Below are 20,147 nucleotides of genomic sequence, written 5' to 3' on the forward strand. Positions count from 1 at the left end.
ACAGCTAAAGGCAATGGATTATTGTGTAGCTATCGATGTGTTCCAACTACTAAGTGGTTATAGCGCTGTTTTACTTGGGTTTTTCATGAATCGTGCCACCGTTCATAATCTTACTCTCTAAGCTCAAAAAAAGATTCCACTCCCTGCGTAAAATAGTCTCACCCAAGCGTCCTTTCCTAATTATTTTCCATCACAAAATCTTGAATAATTTTTATATTTTATTTTACAGAACGACACGCTGTTATTTAGGCCAGCCTCATGAAACAAAAACAAGTGAAAAATATATAAATGAGAGTTTAGAAAAGGAAGGATATTTATTAGATTATTCATAGGTTCGAATAAAAAAACTTTTTCAATTCCAATGATTTTTTTAAATTTGGATTAAACAAATTTACTATAAAGAAAAAACGTTTAGTATGTTTGATAGCAAACAGAAACATTATAACAGAAAACTTACTTGCTTCATGGCATCCTTCTTACCAGCACCCTTACGTTCGAGAATAGCAACACGGCTCTTGTCTAACTTGAGGTTGGTGATAACGACCTTGGAGGGAGAGATACCAATGGGGGCAGTGGCACCGTTAACCTTCTCGCGAGAGACACGGTCAATGTGGATAACCCACTTCTTACGGTAGACTTGGACGATCTTACCTTCGCGACCCTTGTAGGTACCACGGACAACCATAACTTCGTCATCCTTGCGAACAGGGATAGAACGAACGCTGTGCTTCTCACGGAGTTCCTTGGACAAAGGAGCACTCATGATCTTACGACGAACATCGGAGGTGGCGGAGAAATGAGCCTTTCTGCTCTTACGGCGAGAAGAACTAACGTCTATTTAACAGAATATATTGGTAAGTACATGCATATTCAGAACACACAGAAATGCCGCAAGTCAAGAGAAATGAATAAATGATCGTCGTTGCCCGTAGAATTGGCAAATTGGTTGGCTTTTCTTTTTAAAAAACTGGAGCTGGCGTATGTTGGCACTACCCTTCTCCTCCCAACCCCTTACAGAAAAAATAGTTGCCGTTCAGTTGAATAGGTGGCATTAGAAATCAATGTTGTCCTTCAGAAAGTAATTGCATGTTTCTCGGTCTCTTTTTTTTGAAAAGGCTGTTGAAAAGAAACATCCATAATAGTCGTTCATCCATCCAATTCATTGTATTCATTTCTCCATTCTATCTGCTATTTTTTTATAAAATATTTACCAGCAGAGAACTTCATCCTGTCTATATGATGAAAAAGAGGAAGTTTCAACGTGTTGCCTGCTTCATCTGTTCTTTTGATAGAATTTGGACCCGCCCATTCAGAAAAAAAAAATTAGGCAGCTCCAATGTCCGGCCCGAACATGATCATTTTGCTGCTAAAATCTTTTTTTCAAGTCAATTATTTCACCCGACAACATGCCTTTCAGGTTTCAAATCAGCTGCAGATATACATTTATTTTTACAACAAGATATAATGACTAGTCAAAGCGGGTAATTGTAATTTTGTAAGAATAGCAAAATAATTGCAGTCAGGGTTGGAGTCACAGGGAAACTTGGTAGAAGTTTCTATTACTGGAATGTCAATGGGGTATGATCGCCCTATCGGAGTTCTCATTGCCCTTCACCACCTCATTATATACTTTTGTTGACTAGGGCTATTGTTTACAACTATTCTATTAATGAACAAAATTTCTCCGGCATCTAATTTTCTTGATATCGTCGAAAAATATTTGGGTGAAGGTTTATTAAAATCGAAGAAGTCTACCATCTTTCAAAAATGAGGGATTGTACTGTAAATATACTTTTTTAATGATTATGAGGCAAGTCGATTCTCTGAACCAACAAAAGATATATAAAGTCTTTTTTTAAAAAAAAATCACAAATAGAAACACAGAATTTGTGTAGTCTCTGCGGAAACAATAAGCGATGGCAACGAACATCAAGCCATAGATAAACTCGACTTCATAATTGTGAAAGCATGTCGTGTATGGGATACATCTTACTGATTGTGGCACGATATTATAAATGACTATTTGTGTGCTGCGTTGATAAACTCTAAAACGCCCACTGTATAATTTGATTATACGTGCATAAAATATAAATGATCATGTCTTACATATGAGTTGTACCTACGTTGTTAAAATTTAGTTATTTGAAAAGAGCAGCAAAAGAAACGTTTTTATCGCACAATTTTATTAGAGAAGGACGAATATATATTGCTTTTTCAATTATGATGATGAAAGACTCAAGATATATGACCACAACTCCTTTAATGTTCATGACAGTATGTTTCTTAAATTCTATCGAACTTTAGTTAGAAGCATCTATTAAATGTACGTATCTTTCTGACAGAAGAAACTGATAAGCATTAAAGAAGAAGAGAAAAGGTAAAAAGAATCACAAAACTACTTTAATAAAACCGATCAATGATCTATATCTACGAATGTTACAAAAGTATACATGGCATATTCGCACCCAAATTCATTATATTTACTGCAGCAAACTTCTAAAAATGGGATGTAAATTCTATTTATGCTATAAATGACTACTATTCAAGGTGATGATAACACGCTTTGTCCATGTACTAACGCGAACTTAGTCTTGTTGAAGGTGTACATTTATGATTTATGAGCCTGTCAGTTAAAATCGGAGTGTAACTGTGACAGGTTTTCCTCCTTCCATGCAGCCCAGTCGCGTAGTCAAAAAAAAAGGCACCCTCCTTACATTTTTTCTTTTGTCTCGAGTAATAACAATAAATGCAAGCATTTGGAGGTTTGAAAAGAATTGCGACGGTTCCACAGTGGGTAAGTACCAAAGCAATTGCAAAGAGAAGCTTATGCAAAGGAGTGAAATTAATCGACCTGTCAATGAAACTAGACTCGTGCAGTGTCCACTACTCGATTTGTAAAGATCGCTAAAAAAGAAACGGTGACACCTTACAGCAACAACATATCCAAAGTAAAAGTGACTAAAGAAGCAGAAAAACCTGTATTAAGGGATGTCGAACCTGTTGTCAGAGAGGCTATTGCAGAAAAACCAGTCATGAAAGAAATTGTCAGTGCAGCTCAACAGCATTTTCCTACCACCAAAGAATTTGACACACCTTCTGAAGAACCACAAGAAGTAGGACACAATTGGTCGTCTTCTTTCTTTGGTCTTTCAACTGAGAAATTTCCTCGAGAAGTGGCAGATATCTTGCTTGAACCTATTAATGCTGATGATATTGAGATTAAGCCTGGTATAATATTATCATAAAAGGAGATAAACAGGGATATAGAATAACTGACACAGAAAAATAGATGGGTTGATATATTTACCAGAGATCAAATACAGACGTATATTAAATCGAGCTTTTGGACCGGGTGGATGGGGACTAGCACCGCGTGGAGAGCACACAATTTCACCCAAGAACATTTCACGTGAGTATGCATTAATCTGCAGCGGAAGATTTGTATCACAGGCGAGAGGCGAGCAAGATTTCTTTGATATCTCTGGTTTACCCACAGCATCTGAAGGTTGTAAAAGTAATGCGTTGATGCGTTGTTGTAAGGATTTGGGTATTGCATCAGAGTTATGGTAAGATTACATTACTTATTTTGGTTTTTTAATCTTATTAATGCATTTTTATGATAAAAAAGGGATCCTGTATTTATACGTAAATTCAAAAAGAAGTATGGTGTGGAGGTGTGGGCTGAACATGTTACAACCAAAAAGAAGAAGAGATTATGGAGAAAGAAGGATGATGTCTTGGGTAAGTCAAAATAACAATGCCTATAAATAAATAGCAAAGAATAATGACCCCCTCTTTGTAAATATAGAGTATCCTTATAAAGAAAATTAAATAGCCTTTTTTTGCGTAAAGTCAATAAAGTGTTTTGGTCCAATCAGTCCAATTGTAGTATAAATAAGGATCTATTTTTTTTTTCTTCCACTTTCTCTTTCTCACATTATCTTTTTTTTTATATTCTAATAAATGGTGCTTCATTCAATTCTCTTGTTCCTCGTATTTCTAAAGTTTGTTAAAACCATTATTCAGGAAGAAGAAGACCGACAGGAAAAACAACAGGCCATCTATTATGCACCTCATCCATCGGTTTTAACATGAAAAGATCACCTGTAATCCCTGTATATATACCACCTCTACATATCCTCTCTCACACCATTGAATATATATATATATATATATACCTATATATGAAAATAAAATTCGTTCTTTTTTTTTCTTCATCACATGTCAATTTATAGCTAGATCACACACCCTTTTTTTTTTTTGCGCAAATCACGTTACTCTTAAGCATAAACAACCCTTTTTTAATGAATTATTTTGATGACACTTGACCTCATGAAATATGCATGCGGCGTATTATTATTTTCCCTTAGGAGCGCGTGTTATTTGCTATCCGTAATAAGCTTTGGTCAAATGTTTCCGATGGTCTCGAGTGTATTACCTTCTATTTTTTATTACCCTTAATTCAATTGTCTATTCTCCTTAATCCTGTTTTTTTAGTAGCTATTAGAAAACAAGTTTGGAACAAGAAAGTTGAGCTATCAGGTCCCGTTGTTTTATTGGTAAATGTGATCTGCATATCCTTTCATACTTTCTGTGTTACCATGGAATCCACGTCACGGTTGTCTATAAATTAAGGTTAAAAGTTTATTGTTTTTTTTCCATTAACAAAAAGGAATGTCGACATCATGATTAACGAATTTGAAAAACAATAAAAAAGAGAAGAGCACGTAATTGTAAATTTTATCTCTATTATTTTTTAAACCACTGCTCAGTTTCGCCTAAATCTCAAAGCAAACTGAGGCTTACAGTTATAACCATTCCCATGGTGGTTCCGAGACTTACAGGTATACATAAGTAACGATACCATTGAGGACTGCATTAAATTATAAAAACATTCTACGCAATATCAACAAACGACAATCCAATTCTCAGAATTTCAGTCGGGCGTATTCTTATGCAAGGCATTTAAATTGTAGATCATCCATAGGAAAATCGAATATTGATGAAAAAACCAGCATTGAAACGTAGAAGAGAAAAGGAATAAATCCCGATAATAACTGCAGATAAATTCGGGCTGCATTTGTATTTGGGTGGGGCTTACTTTGTATATGGATGGTCGCGTAAAATAAAATTAGGCTTGATGTAGTAGATCTTCTTGTAGCACCCATGACGGAAGGTGTAGTATGACCAGATTGTACTAAATAGAGTGGTATAATTAAGAAAAATGATCGTACAATCCATTAGACTACATTTCTCTTCAAGCTTACTTCTGTCTGTCCGTATGGTATATACTATAAGCTGCATTACATTCATGAACCACTGCTATTTTAACAAAAACAGTATAGAGAATTCAACTATCAGAGAATCAGCTGGTACTTGCACTTTAAAGAAAACTCGGTAAAACTGTTCAACCCAATTTAAAGGGAAAGGCCAGTGCACGACCAAAACCTGATCTAATAAGTGTGAATAATTTAAAATTATCTGGGGGAAAGGGGATCATAAGGGAAAAAAAATACTGATATAATAAAAACATTAATTGTATAAAGAGAGCTATCAAATGTACATGGCCATTATCTCATGTGCAAAAAAAAGTCTGTCGCAGATAACTCTGACATTGCATATAAAACCAAAACGATTATATTGACTTGGAGACAGCTTTAATTTAAAAAGAAAAAGCTTCCATTAACTACAGTTTATACAGTAAACACGACAGAACTGTTTGTGTAATTTATAGAAAATATGACAATAAGTAGTCTAAAGTCTCAAATGATCGCCTGCAATGCCATTGTCAGTCACTAGTCAAGAAGACCCCATGTGCAGAGCAATAAATAACAAAATACTGCAATCAAAAATCATTCAACTCACTATGTGTAAACAATGAAATTTTATTCAGCTCAAGAATTGCCTTGTCATCTTTTCCTTCACTATAATGAATTTACTAATAGCAAAAAGGAAAAATGACTTTTTCAATAGATATTGTCAGGAATGAGGAGGAACAAGACATACAGGACATGACAGCGAATGAGTAGCTTCTTGGAAGTATGTAGGTTATTTATTTAAGAAAAGTAAGCTAAAGAAAACTGAGCGAAGTGAAATTTATCCGCTCTATTTATAGAAAAAGAAAACAAGAAATTGAATAAGAGAATAAGCAACGACAAAGATTAGTCATGGTTTATGTGAATTATGACTAGGAATTTAAAGAGCTGACAGATTAAGGATAGAGATTAAGTTGGAAGGCTGTTCACTCTCGTAAAGCATAAATTTGGCATAAGGTGTAACATTATTATGACATGTATTCAAGAAACCTGAAATATTTTATGATCACGTCTTGGAAAGTACATTTGAGTTTGCTACTAGCAAAACCAAAAGATGGATTAAAAAATCTGTCATTGAAGTTGAAAACGCCGAAAGAATTCGGTTGGACGACTTTTCTGAAGGCGATCTTTCAACAAAATTTGGCAGTTCGTATTTTAAGTGCTTTAATGCTATTCATAGTCGAAGTCAGGGATCTAAGGGTACCAGGCTTGTTTTACGCTGAAGACAGTCCTAATAACGCCAAATTAGTCGAAAGAATCGGCACAGCGTCTTCATTAGGAAAAATTGAGAGTAGAGGCTTAGAGGGATTAAGTAGACGGGAAAGATAAGTCACCGGAGTGAAAGTTGACATCTGGTTCAAGGTTGGCTACCACGAAGTTAAATGTCGCGAAGTTGGGAAGGAATACGTGCTCCCTAACGACAACCAGGATTTTGGAATTATAAACAATTTATTATGCACCACGAATTTCACGCAAAAAAGGTAAAGAACTCAACCATGGAAAATTTACAGCGACAACATGACAGCTTTAAAATATGTAACAAAAGCAGGAGGGATAGAATCCTTTGCATTACAAGACCTAGCAGTGAAGATACAGGATTTATGCAATCAACATCAACTGACAGTTCTTTATCAACACATTTCGGGGATTCAGAATGTAAAAGCAGATCAATAGAGTCGAACATACAAGACAATATACGAGTCATCAATTCCTCGACAAATGTTCAAATACATTCAACAGACATGGGAGAGAATAATGACAATAGATAGATTTGCAGCTCATCACAATCACCAGTTACCGGATCATTGGAGTTATAGGGAGGATCTTTTTGCGTCGGGAATAGATGCGTTCAATCAGAATTAGAAAAGGAAAGACCTATATTTGTTTCCACCATAGAAATTGATTCCAAAGGTATTGAGAAAGATGAAGACAGATCGGACCAAGGAAGTAGTTCCGATCACGCCGCTTTGGCCAAATAAATTTTGGTTTCCAACAATTCTACAAATGAAACATTTATCAAAACCAATAGTATGGAAAATGAACAACTGATGGATTTTGATTGCTTGTAGATTATCCACAACTTCAGGAAAAGCAATGGTATGAAGGAAGATTTAAAAGTTTATCTGGATCATACAACAAGATCAACAACAAACAAGTTGTATAATACATCATGGAGCAAGTATGTCGTTTAGTGTTTACAAAACGGTGGGAAACCTATCTACTACATACGGCCCTTAACAAAATTTACCATTTTTTAATGTCATGTAATGATTTCAAAGTATCTACGTTGAATGACTATAGATCTGCGATACAACAAATACTAAATATTATTCATCCAAGGAAACGACGCATTGCAGAAGTAGAAAAAATATGTGAATTTTTCAATGTAAAACGAAGGTTAGCGGTTGTTGTATACACAAATATCCCGTAGTGTATACAAGCACTATTTTGTGAGTTACTTTAGCGAAGATTGTCGAAATAGCTATTTTGTGTCACCTCACGTACACGCGGTTTACACGCAACATCTACATTAACAAAACTTTTTTATTATTATGTAACTGAAAATAAAGAGCTTGTACCACTTCTTCATCCTTCGCTTCGAAAAATATTTGTTTTTGTTGGACAAAGTATTTTTTTTTACCCTTTTTCCTTAGGCTTTCTAACTACGTGAACTACGTGAAGAATGCCAAAAAGACCATGTGAGTTTAAAAAAGATGAAAAAAACTGAAGTCTAGACTTTTCCAGAGAAACGGCGTTTTACATAAAAAAAAGGAATGACTTTTCGGGATAACTTATTCTGAAGACATACTGTCTTTCCACCGTCAATTGGTCATTGTGTCCAATTGAAATTTGAAAAGCGACCAGGTTTTTCAAAAAAGTGACCAATTGACGGTGGAAAGACAGTAAGTGAGCAGTTTCCTTTTTCAAGAAGCACAATGCTTACCCCCTCCTTTTTATAAAACTACTTGGTTTTATCATTAACACAGAATGTACTACTATAATAATTTATTCGATATTCATAATTTATAATTTAAAAGAAAAAAAAAATCTCAGCCCTAGTGGTCGTGACCCACATTTTCATCAGAAACTACTTCCGAAATCCAATCCTCGACATCGCAATGGCTCTTCTTTGTTCCTTTGAGCAAACAGTCCATTTTGCTTGAGTTATCCTGACTATAATCCTTGTGAAATTCCTTGATATCAACAAACAAATCCTATTTTTTTTAATAAGAATAAAATAAGTTTCAGGATTATTATATATAAAAAGAAACGCTTACGTCGACAATCGAGAATGCATGGATAATTTTCTGTATTCCTTTATCTTGAATTTGGGCGCGTGTTCGAGGATAATCAAACGAAAATACGTCCTGGGACAGATATACCCCTTTATCGATCAGGCAAAGGGCTTTTACATGACACGTTAATAGGGCATGGTCTTCAGCACACCGTTGAGGTGGAATTTGGTGCCGAAGACAAGCCTGAGTTTATCAAATAAGATATTTGACTCAGTGGCAGATTTGGGTTTGCCGAGCTCAACAGTGCCGAGCTCAGCAATGCCAACTTCATGTTTTCGCGTCCATTGCTGACCGCTTTTCCCAGATCCAATACAAAATCCTAGGGCTGATCTTGTAAAATTAACTTGATCCTGTTAAGAATAAATATATTAGATTATTTTCTTATCGTACTGTTCTAAAAAGCTTACCATTCAAGCAACCAGTACGAGAGACTTGTTCAGATGTTACCTGCGCTCATACCAAAAGATTCAAAATAAAGTCACTTAATATTTTATATTGAGTGACTGTTCAGAGAAACAGCCGATACACTATTGTATGGACACAACAGAAGGAATTTACGCTGAAGTTTAGGTTTTCAGCACGTAAATAGTGGGTCCGAGCTAGGGAAAAGGGATTCAAAGGACCAGAATACTTGTTATTCCATTCTAAAAGATGCATGAGTATATCGTGAAAATGAGAATTTTAAGTCTTTTTTATGACACTCACATCTGTACTTGTGAATGTTAACGATATCGTTCTATGGTTCATATCAAACCAGAGGCCCAGATTAACCATGTGAGCATAGCTTGTCTTATGCGCGCGCTTTTTAATTTTAATCAAAGAAGTAAAAGCTTTGCAATCACTGGTCCGATTTTATATAAAAACGAGGTTTTATAAACACGACACCGTTAGAAAGGGCTCGTTTGCTTGTAATGGGACTCCGCCGTTTTTTTTTATCTTCAAATACAATTTAGCAATGGTTAAGTATTTAGCTGATAAAACTTTAAATAGACGTAAATACCTTAGCTAACGGTATCGTAATTTTAGCAATGTTGTTATTGCTCGGGTTGTCACCACCGAAAGCATCCATATAATTTGTTATAGCAGCTTTCACACAGCTCCCAATCATACCAATCTGGTTTGATCCGCACAAGTACGTCATGTCTACTATTAGTCTTTTACTAAGACTAATAAATAACAATGGTAAATATACAGAAAAGGCTATAAACAATGACAAAATCTAACATACCAAGCAATATCAGTTGATTGTACCGCAGGAAGCACTTGATTTTAAGTTGGATTTAAGGATTACAGTGGGTATTGAGCAAGAACAGAATGAAGTTGCCACTGCTGAGTTAGCCAAGTCAAAATCAACTACGGAATCAAAGTTGTATAATCATAAGCTCAAGATGGCTCTCGTAACAAAATTTCTTTACAAAGGGGTATTCGGCTCTTTAATTGTAATTGATTGCACAGTTAATCAAGAGCATTCTGGCTGGTGTACTTCATGCCTGGTTCAAGAAACTTCCAGGCAAGGGAGAAAACACTCTTCCTTACAAAAAGATGGGGCTTCTTGCTATATTGGGGTTTACATACGGTCTTCCGCTTCTTTTTTAGCCTTTTCTAGGAAAAGACTGGCCACATTCCTAAAGACTAGCCACATTCCTAAAGACTAGTCACATTCCTAAAGACTAGCCACATTTCGAAAGACTAGACACATTCCTAAAGACTAGCCAAATTCCTAAAAACTAGCCAATTTACCGAAGGTAAGATAACATAATTAAGTTTCTTGATTGAGTGCTAAATTGTACCTGTAGGTAGCCGCCAAGAATTCGATCATAACCGCCGGGATTCAAGACGCCCTGGTTTCAGCCTTGGCACGGTCCCCAATCAGACTAATCTGGCTTGAGGTGCTTAGATCTGTCATGTCAAGTATGCTATTCTTACAAAGGCTAATAAACAACAATGGTAAATATACAGAAAAGGCTATGCACAACGATAAATCTAACATACTATGCAATGTAAGAGGATTTTTTATCCGATATTTCGAGTAGGTGTCCTAGCTCCAGCAACCGAGAGCCAAGAGTACCATGGACTCCGGCGATTACAGTCGAATCCTTACATAACCGACATTACCGACATTGCCAACATTTGCCAACATTTGCCGGCATTTGCCAACATTTGCCAACAATTGCCAACAATTGCCAACATTTGCAAATTCCCTTGGGTTTTATTCCTGCAAACGCTGCTACCTACATGTACAATTAGGCACACAGTCAAAAAAATTAATCATGTTGTCTTACCTTCGGAAAATTGGTTAGCTTTTAGGAATTTGGCTAGTCTTTAGGAATGTGGCCAGTCTTTTCCTAGAAAAGGCTAAAAAAGAAGCGGAAGACCGTATGTAAACCCCAATATAGCAAGAAGCCCCATCTTTTTGTAAGGAAGAGCGTTTTCTCCCTTGCCTGGCAGTTTCTTGAACCAGGCATGAAGTACACCAGCCAGAATGCTCTTGATTAACCGTGCAATCAATTACGATTAAAGAGCCCAATATCCCTTTGTAAAGACATTCTGTTCCGAGAGCCAGCTTGAGCTTATGATTATACAACTTGGATTCCGTAGTTGATTTTAATTTAGCTAGCTCAGCAGTGGCAACTTCATGATTTTCCTTTTCAGTATTGACAGTAATCCTCAAATCCAACTTGAAGTCAAGTGCTGCAGCGGTACAGTCGGCAGCCCTGGTCTTATCCCTGTTACAAATAAATGTATTAGATTATTTTATTATCGTAATTCTCTAAATAGCTTACCATTGGAGAAACAAATCTGGGTTTCTACCAAAAAAGCATTCGAATAAATGAGACCAGACTTTGATATTTAGTGACTGCTCTGAACATGATCCAATAAATGCTTGTGTTAGCATAAAGGATCTAAACAAGTGCTGCTCGATTCTAATAGAAGCATAAGTAAATAGTAAAAATAGGAATTTATGGCACTTACATATGCTTATAAATATTGGAGACATTTCTCTCCATGTTGTTGTGGGGCTCGTACTTGACGAGATAGTTGTGGTAGTATGCCTCAGTTCTTCTTATGTTCTTAACCTACGACAGCAATGAATAAGTATAGCTGATAAAAATTTAAACAGATACAAATACCTTGGACAACGGCTTGGTGCTTGTGTCAGCATAAATGGCTGCGATTACACTGTAAATGGCTGGGATCAGACTATAAACGGCTGATTACTCGGTTCTAAAAGAAGCATAAGTAAATAGTCAAGATGGGAATTTAAAGGTTTTTTATGGCACTTACATATAATTGTACGCATTTATTACGTTTCTTTCCATGTCATCGTTTGTTTATATTTGGACAGATGCGTCCTGTGAGAATTTGCGTTGATCCTTAAATTGCTTTCCATGTGATTGTTTGTTTATGTTTGGTCAGATGATTCCCGTGAGAGCTTACAATAACTCTTCTGAAATTTTCTATTTTTTTCTTGAAAATTGAAGAAACACATCTTGAATGACCGTTTTTTATAAACTAATCATACCAAAACGGACTTTCTGGATGATTTGTATTTCAGCTACAACGGCAATAGATAAGTATTGTTGATAACAACTTAAACAGATATAAATACCTTCGACAAGGACTTTACAAGCAAAAATTGAAATACGCCCTTTTCATTTGGTAGAAAAATAGGTCATACTTTAATATTATCTTGAAAATCATAAAATTATGGCACACAAACCTTTATACTAGACTTAATATTTTTGTGAAATAAAAAAGTGTTTTAAAAGAAGTGAGGACAAAAGGAGGAAAAAAGAGGAAAAACAAGGGGGGTATTTATATCTTTTGGAAAAACATGGGTCTGTATTTAAAAATGTCTTGGCATGATTAACAATTGCTTGGCATCGGAGATACGTGAAAGTGAGTCATGATTAACATTTGCTTAGCATCGGAGATACGTGAATGTCAGGAACGTAGCAAGGAATATATTATAGCCATAATATCAGAAGATACCTACTAGTTAAACAAAGACAAAGGAAGAGTGGTTTATAAAGTATTTAATAATAATAATAGATTATACAAGGAAGGGGGAAGGAAATCTAGACTAATAATTAAGCACTATGATTTCGAATAAGAGTTACAATGATTGCACCTGTGCTAAAATCGCACTTATAAATAATAAAATAAAATAAATAAATCGTCGATCCCACATGGTCGACTCATATACCAAATACAATATCACAAAAGAAAAGAACATCAGGTATAAAAACTGAGTTACTACTTTAGAACTCAGTTTGACTTAAGATTTCTTAGAACCATCGTCCTCTCAATTCTGACAGAACAATAAGACTAGCTCATTGTTTACGAATCAATCCAATCATAAAGGCAATGACTGCTTAAATTTAAGGCACCATCGGACATGTATTATACCACCCAATGGTACCTTCACTAACTATTAGATAACCGTTTAAACTACAGATCCCAGTAACTATAAATACCCTGCCTTCTACTATAATGTACAAGGTCATTCAGTTTTAAAACTAATAATAAGAATAAAAGCCTACAAGCACTATTAATCTTATTTACCTGTTTTTTTATTCTATTTTTTTCTGTGTTAAACAAAGTTTCTCCACATTTTTTAAGATTACCCTTGTAAACTTTTACTTCAAACCTACCTACTACTACTACTATGGCTGCTCCTTCTTCTTCTGCTGGTTCCCCTTCTGCTGGTTCCCCCTTCAACACCTCTCCTGCTGCTTTCATTGGTCCTATGACTCAAGCTGCTACTGAAGAATGGGAAGATGCTCGTATTGAACGTGAACTCCATGAAGGTCCCACTGAGCAAGCTCAAGTTGCTCCCTCTCATTCTCAAGAAATGTCCCAAGACATTGAGATGACCCAGGCCCCTCCTCTTGAGTCCGAGGCTATCAAGACCCCTCAAGAAATTATTGCTGAATTAATCAGCCGTCGTGAAGCTATACAATTAGCCATGATCCAGGCCCTTTCTACGACGAACGGCTCGACCAATGAGCAAAACCGTTGTTATGATTTGTCTGTGGAGATCGAAAAATTGAATTCGATAATCCAATCCCTTGCCGTCAAGGCTGAGCCGGTACCAACTGTCATGTTCAGAGGTACTGAAGCTTCGAAATACGCTACCACTTCCGCTGCCAACGAAGGTTTAACCTTGTCAAGAGAGGACCTTCCCCGTCTCCAATTAGTTGGAAAGACCTATCAGCAGTTTAAAGGTAGACAAGTATTCAAGAACATCGATGAATACATCAAGACGTTCGAAGAAGTCATTACGTCGGCCCGTCAAGAGGTCAAGACTAACTGGCGCCGCTACCTTCCCATCGCTCTCGCCGACGAACTCAAGGCTTGGATGAGAAAAGATTTGTTGGATTGTGGTTCTTGGGATGCCGCCAAGAAGGTTTTGGAAAAGAAATTTGGAAACCGCCAAATGCGGGTCCTTGCCACCAAGGAACTAATCTCACTCACCATGTACCATGATGAGAACATCTCTGACTTCGATAACAGGTTCATCCGAATGGTTGAGGATTCTGAATACCAGGTGTCTGACAGGATCATGGCGGATCTCTACTTCCTTGCTTTGCCCAACAACTGGCAAACTAATGTCATGACGGTGGTGAACTCCAAGAAACTTAAGGATGTACCTTGGACTGCTGAGGATGTTTACCAGGCTGCTCTTGGTATTTTCAGTGACAAGACTCCTGGACATGATGGCCACTCCCACTCGAAGCGTAAGTCTAACGACACGCAGGACCGCTCCCCCAAGAAACGATCAAATCCTGATGCCAAGTATCATTGCAAGATCCATGGTGACAACTACTCCCATGACGATGCCAATTGCAAGTACGCTGGTAAGTCAGCCACTGACACCGCTCGCTCCAATGAAGGCTCCTCTTCTTCGTCTTCTTCTGCTTCTTCTTCTCGCCGGTTCCTTGGAAGTCATAATAGACCCAAGCCTGCTACTTCCTCTTCTTCGTCTTTCGTACCATGCGATCATTGTGGACGTAGATGGAGCCACGGCCATCGTTGCCAGGAATATAAGGACAAGTTCGCCGATAAGAACGTCCTGTCAATCAACAAGGATCGTAAGGGAAAGAAGTCCGATCGTGGCGGACCTTCCCACGATAACGAAAACGACAGCTATGAATGTAAGTCTACTGAAAACAATTTTAACCCTTACAAATCATTAATTACTCCTCTCATTCTCAATGATAGAAAACTGAAAGGCAAAGTCGATACTGGATCTGATACAACATGTATTAATAAATACATATTAAATAATCTTTTTCCATCAATAAAAATCAATAATATAAAAGGCAATTTAAATTTTCTCTCAAATTCTGCTAAAAGAATAGGTCAAACTGAACCAATGAAAGTCAGATACCTTAATGATATAAGTTTCAGTTTTTGTTTCGAAGTGGTAGAATTCTTGGATCCACTTGATAGCGAATTCGACATATTGTTAGGAACAGATATCTTGTCTAAATTGAATATCGGTTTAACTAACGTAGCACATAAATATCCAGATGATGAAGACTCTGAAGATATCCAATTTGAAAATGCTAACTATGATCCATCGGATAAATATGATCCTGAAAATGCTGATTATGGTACTTTAAGTGAAAGAGAACAATTAATGAGCTTTATTGAACCGTCTATTAAACGAAATGCTGAAATTAAACCGGGTCAGTTTTGTAACATTCCTGAAAGTATCGTCAGAATACCAATTAAGAAGAATGCATCAAACTGTTATATCCGACAGTATCCGTTACCTTACCATGCTCGACCTGAAATAAAGAAACAATTAGCCGAATGGTTAAGTTCAGGGGTCGTAGTAGAAAGTAAGCCAAGTAATAGATTTAATTCACCGTTATTAGCAATTGGAAAAAAGGATGAAAATAATAATCTTACCAATACCAGAGTCTGTCTTGATCTGAGAAGACAAAACATGAATATTGATGATTCTTTGGTAGAAGATTTTGCCGTCCCTAATATCCAAGATATTTTTGACAAGGTATCCACAGGAACTGTATTTAGTCGGCTTGATTTAAAGTCTGCATACAATAGCTTCAAAGTGGATGAAGCCAGTCAAGAAGTACTATCCTTTATGTTTGATGACAAAACATATAAATGGGTAGGAACTTGCTTTGGTCTCAAATTTGTAACTAGTCAATTTTGCCGGGTCATGAATATCATATTTAATGGTGAAGCCCAAATAGCAACATACGTTGATGATTGTTGTATTTTCTCTGATGCTAAGAATCATGCCAGTATCGTAAAGAGAGCAATCGATAAATTAACAGCTGCTAATTTGAAAATAAATTACGCTAAATGCACATTCTTTAAAACAAGTATCTACATGCTGGGATTCGTAGTCGGACCAGGTATCACAAAGATTGATCAACGTAGACTATCGAATGTTCATGAATGGCCTATTCCTAAATCAGCGCAACAAGTCAGAAAAATCATGGGTGTTGTTTCATATTTGAGAAATTACGTACCAAAGATATCAGACATTGCAGCTCCTTTAGATAAGTTAAGAAATGATAAAGATGTGAAAAATAAATGGACACAATTACACACGGATCGTTTGGAAAGCATAAAACAAATATTGTTATCTAAAGCAGTGTTACACACACCTAACATGGAAAAGAAAATGTATCTTGAAACTGATGCTTCACAATATGCTGCATCTGCCATTTTAACTCAGCGTGATGATAAGAATAGAACCATCATCATTGCTATGGCTAGTACGTCTTTACCCACTTCTGCTCAAAACTGGTCAGTAAACCGCCGTGAATTATTTGCCATATATTATGGATTCCAAAGATTTCGATCATTATTACTGGGGCATCCTCAAATCGAAGTCTGGACCGATCATCGTGCTATTACATTTTACTATACTACGCACGTTCCTAATAGAACAATTCAATCCTACATGGACATTTTGAATCAATTTTCCTTCACAGTCACCTACATCAAAGGAATAGATAACGTCTTGCCTGATTTACTCAGCAGATTATATCCTCCTTTAGATGATCAACATGAACTTGATGAAGAAGATAAAAAGATCAAACAATTGAATAAAATCATATTAGAACGTAGAAAACGAAACCCCGTTGAAAGCTTTAAGTCTACCGATCACACCACATCGACAGATAATTTATTTATAAACGAAGCATTAAGAGCACAGACGCTAACCTTAATGTCTTAGCCGTAAAAATAGACTCTCCACAGTACAAGAATAACAAAACCGACTACATCGCACCACCGATTGAAAACAGACATAAAATATTACGTGAAGCACATAATCTGGGACATTTCGGTACTGAAAGTATCGTCCAAAGATTGCACGAAGAAGGATTACATTGGACTGGAATATTTACTGAAGCGAAGCAAGTTGTCAGCAGTTGTATTGACTGCGCAAGACACAATGTAGCTAAAAAGGGATATCATCCGTTAAAGTCAATTGTGGCAGCTGAACCTTTTGCACACATCGCATCAGACATGGCTGGACCCTTTAGTGTGACTGCTAATCAAAATGTCTACATCCTCATCGTCGTTGATATTTGTACTCGCTATATCATAGCAAAGGCTCTCCCGAACAAACAAAGTGACACTGTTGCGAACACCCTCTGTCAGATCTTCGGCTGACTACGGTTTACCTAGTACCGCAATTTTAACAGACAATGGCTGTGAGTATCGGAATGGGTTGATGGCGTCGATTACAAAGACCCTCGGCATACCTCATCGCTTCTCCACACCTTATTACCCTCAATCCAACGGTTGCGCAGAAAATGCTGTGAAAAACATCGTAAATACGGTTAGGAAAATGTGTGGCAATGATACAAGCAAATGGGACACGATCTTACCAGCAGCACAATTATGTTGTAACTTGAAAATACGTAACAGAACAGGCAGCAGTCCTTTCTCACTTATGTTTGCTCGACAGTTCCCTACTATACAGGATCGCACCGATTCTTCAACCAAATCTTCTCTTCCTAAAAAGGTAACCACAGTGGATGAACTGATAAAAAAGGCTGAATATATGGCTGATATCGTCTTTCCCGCTATACACCAACGAACCAATGAGTTAATGGAATTACAGAGAAAACGATTTGACAATAAACACTACCTTATTGATATCGAAGTTGGATCAACGGTCATGGTACGATTACCGTCTAGAACAAGTAAACTATCTCCGCTCTATGAAGGACCATTCACAGTCGTAACTAAAACCAAAGCTGGTACATACGTGTTAAAAGACGAAATGAATGAAATGTTACATCGAGACTACGTACCATCTGAATTAAAAGTTGTAACCATTGACGAAAGCGCCATCGAAGATAAGCTGTATGAAGTGAAAGAAATTCGTACGCATCGCGGTCCCGTCAACGATCGACAATACTTGGTAGCTTGGGTTGGATACGGCGAACGAGAAAACTCATGGCTAGACGCAGCTGCATTCTCGGATCCCGAAACCATAAGAAAATATTGGGTCAAAGTAAACGAACAAAATAAATTGGACCAAACGCGTAAAGCTAAATTGGTAAACGATTCTAACAAGAAAACCAGGACAACGAAGGTTAGCAATGCATCGTCATCAGACAATGAAGTTGTGAACAAACCATCTAATAATAAAAGAAAGCAAAACAAGCATAGTTCTGGCCAACTACGTGAACGTGTGTTGAGAAGTAAAACAAGAAAGAACTGATAAGAGGAAACCCCTTGTATAAAAAAAGGCGTACAAAAAAAAAAAAAAAGTATAAGCCCCATTTTTGTATCTCAGTCACCTTTCTGAAATTTGACATTCATGCATAAACCATTATGTCTACGACGAAGTATAAAAAAAAAAAAAAAGTACTTAAAAAGTTGTAGTTATAGTTGCTTACGTATAAATTAATAATTTCTTATTTCGCGCGCTACGCTAACGCTGGTGGGGGAGCATGTGCTAAAATCGCACTTATAAATAATAAAATAAAATAAATAAATCGTCGATCCCACATGGTCGACTCATATACCAAATACAATATCACAAAAGAAAAGAACATCAGGTATAAAAACTGAGTTACTACTTTAGAACTCAGTTTGACTTAAGATTTCTTAGAACCATCGTCCTCTCAATTCTGACAGAACAATAAGACTAGCTCATTGTTTACGAATCAATCCAATCATAAAGGCAATGACTGCTTAAATTTAAGGCACCATCGGACATGTATTATACCACCCAATGGTACCTTCACTAACTATTAGATAACCGTTTAAACTACAGATCCCAGTAACTATAAATACCCTGCCTTCTACTATAATGTACAAGGTCATTCAGTTTTAAAACTAATAATAAGAATAAAAGCCTACAAGCACTATTAATCTTATTTACCTGTTTTTTTATTCTATTTTTTTCTGTGTTAAACAAAGTTTCTCCACAGCACCAAAAGGACGTACTCTGTCACTTGTTCCTCCTGGTTTAATGCTGGTGTATCACAAGACTATCTGACCATAATAACAACTACTCTAATGTAAATACGGAACATATAAGAATCACCGATATAACAAATACGAATCACAGACTTAACAAACATGAACATATAATATATATACAAGAGCAAATTAAGCATTTAATAAAGGATTATCTTATATTTGATTGAAATTATTGTCTCTTAGACATCGGATATTACAAATGCAATTGTGGCGACCTAGCAAGACTATAGCCATATTAGAGCTTGTGCTAAATCACACATATAGATTATACATATAATAAATTCATATCTCATCATCACTGATAAATGATAGCTAAATCATGATCAGGCATAAAAAAGGAATTCGCTAAAGCCGGTCACTATTTTAAAGTGTCACGGTATCGTAACACCAATGTCCAAACTTAAGACATGTTATTGTTATTATTTCTCATTGACTATGCGTAGCACTAATTGTCCAATATAGATATTGTTATTGATAGCATACTCATATTATTAAGAGTAGTATCCTCAGCCTCGCCCATTCCATTTATTATAAATACTCTTTATTTTTCCTCTTCTTAAATCTTTAGTTAACTTTAACATCAATAAACTCTGACAAGAATTTTAATTGATCCTATTGTTTTTTTCTACCTTTTTTTCTGCAAAACTATCCTCTTTAAGCCTACTTTTGCTACAGAGCTAACAAAGGTTTATCCATGCTAATACCATTTGTGATAAATAAGCTTAACAATAAATGTCATAATAAGAACTATAAGGATATTACATTACAAGTCTAATTTTAGCTGTAAGAATAAATATCCAATCCAATTAAGAATCAAACATTAAAAGCCTTTACGGTTACTGTTGAGGATCACCCTGAAACTTTTTACCGGTCTAAACATATTTTGGACCGATACCGCCGGTATCGGTGCAATTTTTAGAAATTACAGATACCGGCGGTCTTTTTTAAAGATTGCACCGATACCGATTTTTAAAAAAAATGAAAATCACTGCAAAATCGAGTTTTGTAGTTTAATAAACATATATTACGATACCTATATAACTTA

At 36.3% G+C, this 20,147-nt stretch overlaps 6 protein-coding genes across 6 annotated transcripts; 3 read left to right on the plus strand and 3 right to left on the minus strand.

Moving 5' to 3' along the window:
* Nucleotides 1–289: 289 nt before the first annotated feature.
* On the minus strand, nt 290–1,052 carry EV154DRAFT_603758 (translation protein SH3-like domain-containing protein; the record flags this gene model as incomplete). Its single annotated transcript, XM_051607366.1, has 3 exons — nt 290–394; nt 458–834; nt 1,016–1,052. The coding sequence occupies 3 exons, from the start codon at nt 1,050–1,052 to the stop codon at nt 392–394; spliced, it is 417 nt and encodes a 138-aa protein (XP_051456211.1). The 3' UTR covers nt 290–391.
* Nucleotides 1,053–2,248: 1,196 nt separating this feature from the next.
* EV154DRAFT_269812 (mitochondrial genome maintenance protein) lies at nt 2,249–3,961 on the plus strand. The gene is made up of 6 exons (XM_051594697.1): nt 2,249–2,274; nt 2,343–2,794; nt 2,868–3,228; nt 3,290–3,566; nt 3,629–3,741; nt 3,809–3,961. The coding sequence occupies exons 2-6, from the start codon at nt 2,747–2,749 to the stop codon at nt 3,829–3,831; spliced, it is 822 nt and encodes a 273-aa protein (XP_051456212.1). The 5' UTR covers nt 2,249–2,274; nt 2,343–2,746; the 3' UTR covers nt 3,832–3,961.
* Nucleotides 3,962–6,290: 2,329 nt separating this feature from the next.
* Nucleotides 6,291–6,644, plus strand: EV154DRAFT_482811 (uncharacterized protein; the record flags this gene model as incomplete). The annotated part of the gene is made up of 1 exon (XM_051598522.1): nt 6,291–6,644. One exon carries the CDS (start codon nt 6,291–6,293, stop codon nt 6,642–6,644), a length of 354 nt encoding a protein of 117 aa, XP_051456213.1.
* A 1,670-nt stretch (nt 6,645–8,314) lies between these two features.
* EV154DRAFT_591451 (uncharacterized protein) lies at nt 8,315–9,268 on the minus strand (the record flags this gene model as incomplete). Its single annotated transcript, XM_051606896.1, has 5 exons — nt 8,315–8,530; nt 8,594–8,700; nt 8,763–8,954; nt 9,019–9,058; nt 9,170–9,268. The coding sequence occupies 5 exons, from the start codon at nt 9,266–9,268 to the stop codon at nt 8,372–8,374; spliced, it is 597 nt and encodes a 198-aa protein (XP_051456214.1). The 3' UTR covers nt 8,315–8,371.
* A 522-nt stretch (nt 9,269–9,790) lies between these two features.
* Nucleotides 9,791–10,499, plus strand: EV154DRAFT_482813 (uncharacterized protein; the record flags this gene model as incomplete). The annotated part of the gene is made up of 4 exons (XM_051598523.1): nt 9,791–9,793; nt 9,853–10,088; nt 10,343–10,356; nt 10,408–10,499. The coding sequence occupies 4 exons, from the start codon at nt 9,791–9,793 to the stop codon at nt 10,497–10,499; spliced, it is 345 nt and encodes a 114-aa protein (XP_051456215.1).
* A 408-nt stretch (nt 10,500–10,907) lies between these two features.
* On the minus strand, nt 10,908–11,912 carry EV154DRAFT_482814 (uncharacterized protein; the record flags this gene model as incomplete). Its single annotated transcript, XM_051598524.1, has 5 exons — nt 10,908–11,337; nt 11,395–11,535; nt 11,585–11,688; nt 11,743–11,822; nt 11,897–11,912. 5 exons carry the CDS (start codon nt 11,910–11,912, stop codon nt 10,908–10,910), a joined length of 771 nt encoding a protein of 256 aa, XP_051456216.1.
* Nucleotides 11,913–20,147: the final 8,235 nt, after the last annotated feature.

This window comes from Mucor mucedo, assembly GCF_025094135.1.
Source record: "Mucor mucedo strain NRRL 3635 chromosome Unknown EV154scaffold_64, whole genome shotgun sequence".
NCBI classification, from domain to species: Eukaryota; Fungi; Mucoromycota; class Mucoromycetes; order Mucorales; family Mucoraceae; genus Mucor; species Mucor mucedo.

What these genes read in the sequence shown, in the direction of transcription:
- EV154DRAFT_269812 (XM_051594697.1), top strand. Translation starts at nt 2,747, where the DNA reads ATGCAAGCATTTGGAGGTTTGAAAAGAATTGCGACGGTTCCACAGTGG. An exon ending in TGATATTGAGATTAAGCCTG is followed by an intron (nt 3,229 to 3,289) that starts GTATAATATTAT and finishes ACAGAAAAATAG; the next exon opens with ATGGGTTGATATATTTACCA. An exon ending in GGTATTGCATCAGAGTTATG is followed by an intron (nt 3,567 to 3,628) that starts GTAAGATTACAT and finishes ATGATAAAAAAG; the next exon opens with GGATCCTGTATTTATACGTA.